The sequence below is a fragment of the Pseudomyrmex gracilis genome, unplaced genomic scaffold (assembly GCF_002006095.1).
Source record: "Pseudomyrmex gracilis isolate BER0280 unplaced genomic scaffold, ASM200609v1 scaffold_92, whole genome shotgun sequence".
NCBI lineage: Eukaryota > Metazoa > Arthropoda > Insecta > Hymenoptera > Formicidae > Pseudomyrmex > Pseudomyrmex gracilis.
In genome coordinates, this window is record NW_018020676.1 from 697,096 (window position 1) to 706,058 (window position 8,963).

Below are 8,963 nucleotides of genomic sequence, written 5' to 3' on the forward strand. Positions count from 1 at the left end.
TTGAATTTTCAAGTTTTTCAAGTTCTTGTATTATTTATAAAAGAAGTGTTATGTTTTTTTTTTTATAAATTATTCATTTTAACATAGATACTCGTGTTTTCGTGTAAAAAAGTGATATTTTACTACTTCAACTACTTATAACGCTGCTACATTAATCAGATCATCACAAATATGCATAAAAATTTTTCATTGTGAATAATTTTAAAATTATCATAACATACAAAAATCCTTATGTGACATAAACAAAAGAGGCAATAGACTCGCGTAGAATGATATCAATGACATAAGATGGCACCAGAATACGGATCTGAAGTAAACTAGTCGATAAGATCTCACGTGATGGCGGTACGACAACTCGCGACTTTATCTATATATTTTATCAGAGTGATAAAACATCGATTTTTTTATTTACTTTATAGAAAAACGACACACACACACACGCATATATATTTTTTTGTCTTTTAAATAAAAACTAAGTTTTAGAGTAATATTTTTGGTTGATAATCTTTGACCACCGCATAAAGATTATATAACGTTTTTGTATTTTACTAATTTGTTTTTAGTTACGTATATCTAGATCAGTTGTAATAATTAAAACGATACACAATATACACATACATAGTTTCTCTCTCTTTTCTTCTCTCTTTTTCTTATTCTTTTATTCTTTCTCTTTTTTCTCTCTGTTTTTCTCTTTCTCTCTTTGACACATTTACAGCACAAAATTTAATATAAAACATCAATAAATAAATAACATAAAAAATCAATAAATATATGTCTATATAATAATACGTAATATAAAAAATAAGGTCGACAATATTTTATACCGACCGACATAGTGAACCGCTCAATAAAATGTGTTCAGCCAGAGAAACTATCAAGGCAACAAAGATGACGCGGTCAAGCAAGTAAGAGAGCATCGCACTAATCTGCTATCCTATCGCGATCATCAGTCGAGTTTATGCAGCGTAAATGAGTAGTCGTTCTATTGCGTGCGTGAAGTAACGCGTACTTTTACAATATCAAAAGCATAGTGTCTTTTGTGTGTTGTACTTATTTATTTTTACAAGAGAGATATAACTAATTTTTTATTTCAAATCTTCATTTAGAGATACTAAAAGTTGTTTGTCATGTTATGTAAATTCTACAAAAAAATATTATTGAAAAGTGTTTTTTTTTTTATAATTTAACACGGTGATTTTTTTATTGTAATTAGCGACGCACAAAACAATGTCGACCGACTGCCTTTTAATGCTTCTCCGAAAAGTTTAACAAGCGTAAACACAATGTAACAATGTGATCAGTGCTTCATCACAGTCAACGTATTGTGTGATCATATATATAATTATTTGCAATATGTGCAATTATCGAAGAATTATAATCTGCTTATTACTGGAAAAATATTAATAGAAAAAACGTTATAAACTCACTAATGAGTGCCGTGAAGTTTGCTTAGTTTTAAAATTCTCGCGAATCAATTACAAGAGATCACAAGAATGTTCGAGGTCATTTTTTTTGTTAAAAAACCAGTTCACGTTGTCTAGAAAAACTTGTATACGATGTAAGATAGCTCAAATTATTCTCAATCGTTTATTTGTTCAGGAACAAAATTATTGTCACACTATAACGAACGAGAAAGAAACTTATAGTTTTTACTTTTTACAATGAGAAAAAATACTATGATATCAACAAAATGTATTTAATTCGCAATCAATACGTTAAAATACGTTATATATTTTATATAATTCAAGTCTATAAATTAAAATAACATGATTTTTCTTGAATTTTAGATTAATGAATATTTTTGGTTTGACCGCCGCATATAGATCGATTATGTAATGTATACTTTCATATTTTATTAATTTTTTTTCTTTGTGTGCGTCTAATTAAGTCAGTTATAACAGTTAAAAATTAATAAAAAAATTTTTTTGATACAATTATAATTATGATAAAATTATAATTATAATTATAATAAAATTATAATTATAATAAAGACTTTTTTGTAGATAAGTGTTTTGTTTTTCTTCGTGAGATATATAATGTAATTGCACAAGTCATTTTTTATTTTTATAAATTGCATATGTAATTATATATATATATATGTATGTATGTGTGTGTGTGTATAGTGAAATTTACTTATATGAGAAAACTAACAATAAGGATCAATAAACTTGTGAGAAAATTTTTCTGAATATTCTTAAATTTAAAAGAAAAACATTTTTAATTTATAGAGAGAAATGTACAGTCAAGGAGTTTAAGATCGAAAGGTTTTTATATAATCGTTATAACAGTCATTTACGTCACGTACAAAAAGTGAAAAATGTGTCAGATAAAAAGAATAATGAGTTTTAGACTTTGCGATATGTTGACATTTAGATTGATCGATTTTTCATAAATTATCTCGGGCTACAAGAAATAGCAAGACAAAATAACGAACTTGACACATATATCTTCTTTTTCGTCGCGAAAGTGATCGCACGAGGCTTCGAAGAACAGGTTCTGTGAGTTTGAAAACAAAGCCCGAAAACACGCGGTTGGGGTTGTAAAACACTCTCGGTGAGAGTCGTATATTTCCCATAAAATCAGAGAAGAAGAAGAACCTGAGATCATCCTTTCGTGCTGGAGAACACGCGCCTCATTACTATATTTAAGGTGACTGTGCCGTACCGGAGGAGAACGGAGGCGCGTGTTCGGCAGTCGACATTATATCTTCAATGAACCGGAAGTGTCGTTCAAGGAAGAAAGGTTCGGCCGACGCCGATGACGAGAACGACGGAGCCGACGATGATCAGCAACAGCACTTCATCGAACACCACCAGCTTCTCCATCGTTTTTCCGACTCTCTGTGAGAATTTTACCGATTTTATCGGTCACGATGTGCTGGCTGAACAATCGACCGAGTACTTGCTATCGGAGAACGTGACATGTCTGGAACACGCCCCCAAACTGACCAGGGCGGTGTATCTCAAGGTCATCGTTTTGGCGGTTATGTCGTTCCTAAGCCTGATCTGCAACCTGGCGACGATATATTCCATTATAAAAAATCGTCGAAGACAACGGAACTATTCGGCGATGTATACGTTGATTCTTCATCTGTCGGTGGCCGATACATTGGTCACCATTTTCTGCATGGTCGGCGAGGCGATCTGGAGCTACAACGTCGCGTGGTTATGGGGCAACGCCGCGTGCAAGATCTTTAAGTTCCTGCAGATGTTCAGTCTGTACTTGAGCACTTTTGTGCTTGTGTTAATCGGTGTCGATCGATTTATCGCGATTCGATATCCCATAAAGGGTCTCAACACATCGCAAAACTACACGCGAGTTGTTCTTTTCATTTGGGCGCTGTCTTTCGTTCTCGCCACTCCTCAGGTAAGATTTTATACTACATTATATATGTTCTCTATCATATCAACACATTTTTTCTCTTGTATATTTTGCATTTAATGCGATATCTACACTATGCAATTGCCATAATCATATATTTTTACATTTTTAATTAATATAGATATTATATTTGTGCGCCCACAATTTTAATGTCTCACATTGCACGCACAAATTAAAAAAAAATAGGATTTTTTATATTTTAATTTGACTGAATTACATCGTTAGTGAAGTATTAAAAACACAGCTTTTCAAAAGAATGTAGTCAATCAATTATTAAACTGTTACGTGTTGATTTTTCTTGATTGTCAACTTTTTGCTCGACGATGATGGTTTAGAAAAGAAAATTACATTGCCGCCTTGCAGATATGTATGATTTTCTTGAATATCAAATGTCAATTATACGTGTAAAAAATAAACGCCGATAGTTGCCGAGACAATTTCATTGATTTAGATTAAAAAAAAAAAATATGTATTCGTCGATAAATAAGTTTGCATATATGTAAGAATAATAGTATTTTTTGCTGATTAGAAAATCTTTGAAAATTATCGTATTATTCATTTTCAACATAAATCTAATATTATGTACAAGCTGGCAAACAAGGATAAAAAAGTGCATACGGAACTTGAATTGATTTATTGTTATTTAACCTAAATCTTGGAAAATAAGTTGTAGAATATTAGACGCCAGAACTGTATAATTGCCAAGAGCAAATAAAATAAACTTGATATAGTAAATAAGATTTTACTTTTTATTTTATTTTATTTTATTTTTTTATACTTATTGTGATTCATTGTTACGAAAAGAAAAGAAGGTTAAGTGTAAAGTACGTTTTTTGTTGTGTCATTTTAATAAAGAATAATAAAATTTTTGACATTTATACGTACGAACGTATACAACGCAAAATTCTGTCCGTCAAACGCGCAAAAGATTCTTACAATTTTGAATTTTGTATTGTCTTCGCGTTTGCGTGTTTATACTCTTCCGAAAAGAAAAAAGTTTTAATATTCTTTGGCAAAAAATTTGCCCCAATTAATGATACTGTAAACATAAATTCACACAAGTATCATTCACCACGCAATATGCATCCATAAAAAGTCGACAATATTCCATTGCATAAAAACTGGTTGAATATACTTCGCATTACCTATATTACTTTCAATTGCGTTGCAATTATCTCTTGCTTCTCTCTATATATGTCAATAAAGGAAACATATTAGATGGTTATTTTATTAGATGGCATATTATGATGGTTTTACCCTTTTTTTTCTCTCTGTCGTTACATTTATATTGCTGTGTTATAATATACGTTCATCAATAATACCACTTGTCAATGCCGAGATATTACAGTCAATTATTCTAATAGACGTTGTTTTCCTCAGTTAGAAACTAAGAGTAGATTCTGTTTTAGAAAAACATATTAATATTTATGTTAATCATTGCATTGAAACCTGCAAGGCGCGCTATATAAATTGTTGCGTAAGCATTTGTTATAAGTTACCTTAAAACCAACGCAAAATAAAAAAATACACGTAACAAGTCATTAGGCATAGTAGTGTTATATCGTAGTGAGATAAACAAAAACGGTGACATAAATAAATTCTAAAATGTAATTCGGTAATTCAGTAGACCGATTTCTTGTTGTCTGTCAAAAACAAGAAAATTAGAGTGTGAATAAGTAATTATTATATACGCCACACTGACTTGCATTATACAATATTTCCGGAAAAAAGAATGCGGACTGCGCATAATATAGTGTAGAGAAATAATATATATGTATAAAATAACTAAAAAAGTAAGTGTAATGAGACCTTAAACCATTTAATTTTCTATAAATTTGTTCTTTGTTTTATCATTGATGTGTAAAATATTGTAATAAAATTATTTATGTGATTTATATATATATATATCATAGGTGTATAAAATCGCAACAAAATTATGGATTTAGAAATTTCACTTTTTTCAAGATTTTCGCCATTCTCGTTGCAGTTACATTGAATCAGTATGCTACTTGTTCGAAAAGAATAAAGATCGCGAACCATCACCGAGTCAGAGAATAATGCTGTCGTCACGACGTAAGATAGAGACTGCAGTCTGGCAAAGATTAATAGTAAACATGTATCCCGATGTGCCGGGATACGAAACATGGCCCACTTAATCAATGCATCTCTTTCTCGTTCTGTGAAATTCTTTTTACGGTAACGGCAATCTTCGCTCTATGTCACCGTGGTGTATCGATTTTACTCGGAGGAAATACGACGAATTTGAAACTCGATCCGTTCAAACACGCAATCACGGCTGTCGGTCAAAAAGTCAGATTAATGAACGAACGCTGGTGGTAAACGGCATTTTACAAATAACTGTTGAAAGTGACAAATATTAGCTCCGTGTTTATTTTAACGTCTTTCTTTACTATTTATAACACGTATGCAGATACTACATACATATGTACGCAACTCGAAATAAAAGCATTCGATAACATTCGATATTTATCGTCTATATAAAGTGAACTTTTCCATCAGGTTTTTTATTTTGTCTTTTGTGTTTTAATTTAATTTATAATATATACTGCGCTCTAGTAAACAATATGTAAATTTTTTTAAATTTTGCATTCTGCAGTTCTTTTTTCTTTTTTCTTTTTTTTTTGTTTTTGAACACTGACCGATGCATTTTACATTTTAACAGGCCGCTGTGTTTCATGTCGCGCAAGGACCATTTATCGAAATATTTACACAATGCGTGACCCACGGTACCTACACAGAGGCTTGGCAAGAACAACTTTACGCCAGTTTCAGTTTGTTCTTTATGTTCATCTTGCCATTAGCGATTTTAATTGTCACATACGTATCTACGGTGATTACTATTTCCCGTAAGTACTTCGTGCGCGTTTTCATTTTCGTCTTTTTCTCGCTTTGTACAAATTGATTAAATGTTATTTTTTCTTTTCAGAAAGCAAGAAAAAGTTTAAAACAAAATCAGGAAATGATAAAACGTATGTCGGAAATATCAGCGAGAAAAATAGAAGAAGACTGATGAACCGAGCAAAAGCAAGATCATTGCGTATTAGCGTTGTCATCGTAGCGGCGTTTCTGATTTGGTGGACGCCCTATTATACGATGATGATAATCTTCTTGTTTCTCAATCCCGATGAGCACGTAAGTATTTCACTTTAATCGAAAGCGATTACGTATAAAAAAAAACACGTGAGATTACTCGTGATTACTACTACATTTAAAATTCAAACGTTAACAACCGCATATACAATAACTTCCAGCTCAGTGAGGAGTTGCAGAGCGGAATATTTTTCTTCGGTATGAGCAACAGTTTAGTAAATCCTTTGATATATGGCGCGTTTCATCTTTGGCCTCAGAAACAACGACAAGGTTCTTATCAAAGGTGAACAAAATTTATGAAGCTTTTCACTGTGTGTCGTATCTAGTACATTCTTTTCAGCGTGTTTTCTTCAATTTCACCTGTTTACACAAATTATGATAAATATATATACGCGTGTGTACACGATATAATATGTACACGTCCTGTACGCAAAATTAAGTGCAAAATTTGTTACGGCATAAATTCAAATATATATATCTAAGTAGGTAAATGCGAGAACTTCAGAAAGTATTCAACAAAATTGAGAAAATTTATGTTGTAATTGTTTTTTATAGGTCTGACGGTGTCAGAATGCATCAGCAACCTATAAAAAAGCAACGCGAAATACAATTGCCACTTCTGTCCCATCAAAATAGTGGCAATAAAGCGACTATCCACAGTAGCATTAGATCTAATGATTCATTGAATTAATTTATATGTTTATATATAAATGCAATATTAATATATATATATATATATATATATATATATACATTATAACAAAGAGTGATAACACAGCCAGTAAATGTGGAAAAACTATTTTTCATATTACAATTTTGTAAGTTATAAATTTTTATAAATAAAAGCTGTCTTTTGCACATTTTTATCACACGCACGCATACACATAGAAATAAATATGTATCTATGTGGTAGGAAAAACAAATACTCACATGTATATGTACATGCAGTATATACAATATACATGTAATGTATATGTATGTAATATATCTGTCTTTTTCTGACGCGGCAAGAGTCGTACAGAGACTTCTTTACCGAAAAACAGAGAAACTACCAGAGAAACTGCGCGGTTTCTCGAGAACGAAACAGAATGAAATAAAGTGACCATCGATCACGGTTTAGCTTTTACAGCTGATTACATAACTATACGGATTGCCAGAGATACACTGTTTCTATCTCCACAAAATACTTTCGTCTTTATTTGTATTAATTTTTTAAATGTGTGTTCTGACAATCTAACGCTAATTGACAGAGACTTATGACTTATAATTTTATCTTTCTCTTTTTTTTTTTATTCTGTTATGTTATTCTTTCTTATATTTCATCTTTTTATCATTTAGACGACGAAGGCGTTGTCAATCTCTATTACACTATGAAAATACATCGACCAGCAGTTCCTTTTTACATAGTCAAAGGGTTTTGCTAGTGATTTTTTAACCAAAGTCCCGCAACCACGTTAAAGTTAGATCAGATTAGAATTATGTATTATTGCGAATGTCCGATGCTTTAAGGCCCGATTTCTTCATACCTCTCGATAGCTATCCTCTGGAAAGATATGCAAAAAGATACACTTTATCTTTTGGATAAAGTTATCGAGAGATCAAGAAATTGGGCATAAGACACAGGTACCTGCGAGACGATAATAACTGCGAGAATACAGAACAATTCAAACATAGCTTTGCACCCGCTCCGATATCGATCTGTCTGTCAATCTGATGTATCGAAGTGCGATATTACAATTCTCGAAATATATCGAATCAACGCGTGTGACAGTGCGCGATATTTAAAAACTCATGGATATAAACAACAAAAAAACGGTAGAAATTTAATGTCGAAAGCCGAGCTCGTATAAAAGCACATGTTTTATCGTACTTTTTTAAACTATTTATTTATATATAATATCTTGTTCTCACATTGTGTGTTATATAATAATATATAGTTTTTATTTAATAAAAAGTACACAACGCGTCACTGAATCGCGGAATAGGCGCGGGGATCGGGAGGCAAGCGGGGCGATTGCTCGTAGCGCCAACGAGCGCCGTGCGAACTAACTAGTAGCAATCGGTTGTCCACAACTACGTCGTGTCGATAATGTAACTGCTCTTCCTTCCTATTTTCTTCTCAAAACGTAAAACTATTGGCCAATTACTTAATATTTAACGTTGACAAATAACATGTATATATATATATGTGTGTTTAATAGATGGATCTATTACTGCCTCCGGTAATTGGAAGGAACGTATATTGTAAAAGTCTCGTTTAAAAAAATATATGTATATTGAATATTAATATTTATATGTAACCACTAAATAAGTATAATTCTATTATATTATTAATTTATTCTATTATATGTATATATTATTGTGTATACAATTAAATATATGTAAAAATCAAAACATTGAAAAATGAATAGGGCAAACCGTACATAAATAAAATAAAAAAGATATAACAAATAAATATATTATAACAAATA

At 31.5% G+C, this 8,963-nt stretch overlaps 1 protein-coding gene across 1 annotated transcript; it reads left to right on the forward strand.

The window, feature by feature from the left end:
• The first annotated feature begins 972 nt into the window (after window positions 1–972).
• LOC109855574 (gonadotropin-releasing hormone receptor) lies at window positions 973–7,183 on the forward strand. The gene is made up of 6 exons (XM_020429995.1): window positions 973–1,558; window positions 2,229–3,366; window positions 6,065–6,248; window positions 6,329–6,534; window positions 6,654–6,775; window positions 7,048–7,183. Exons 2-6 carry the CDS (start codon window positions 2,758–2,760, stop codon window positions 7,181–7,183), a joined length of 1,257 nt encoding a protein of 418 aa, XP_020285584.1. The 5' UTR covers window positions 973–1,558; window positions 2,229–2,757.
• Window positions 7,184–8,963: the final 1,780 nt, after the last annotated feature.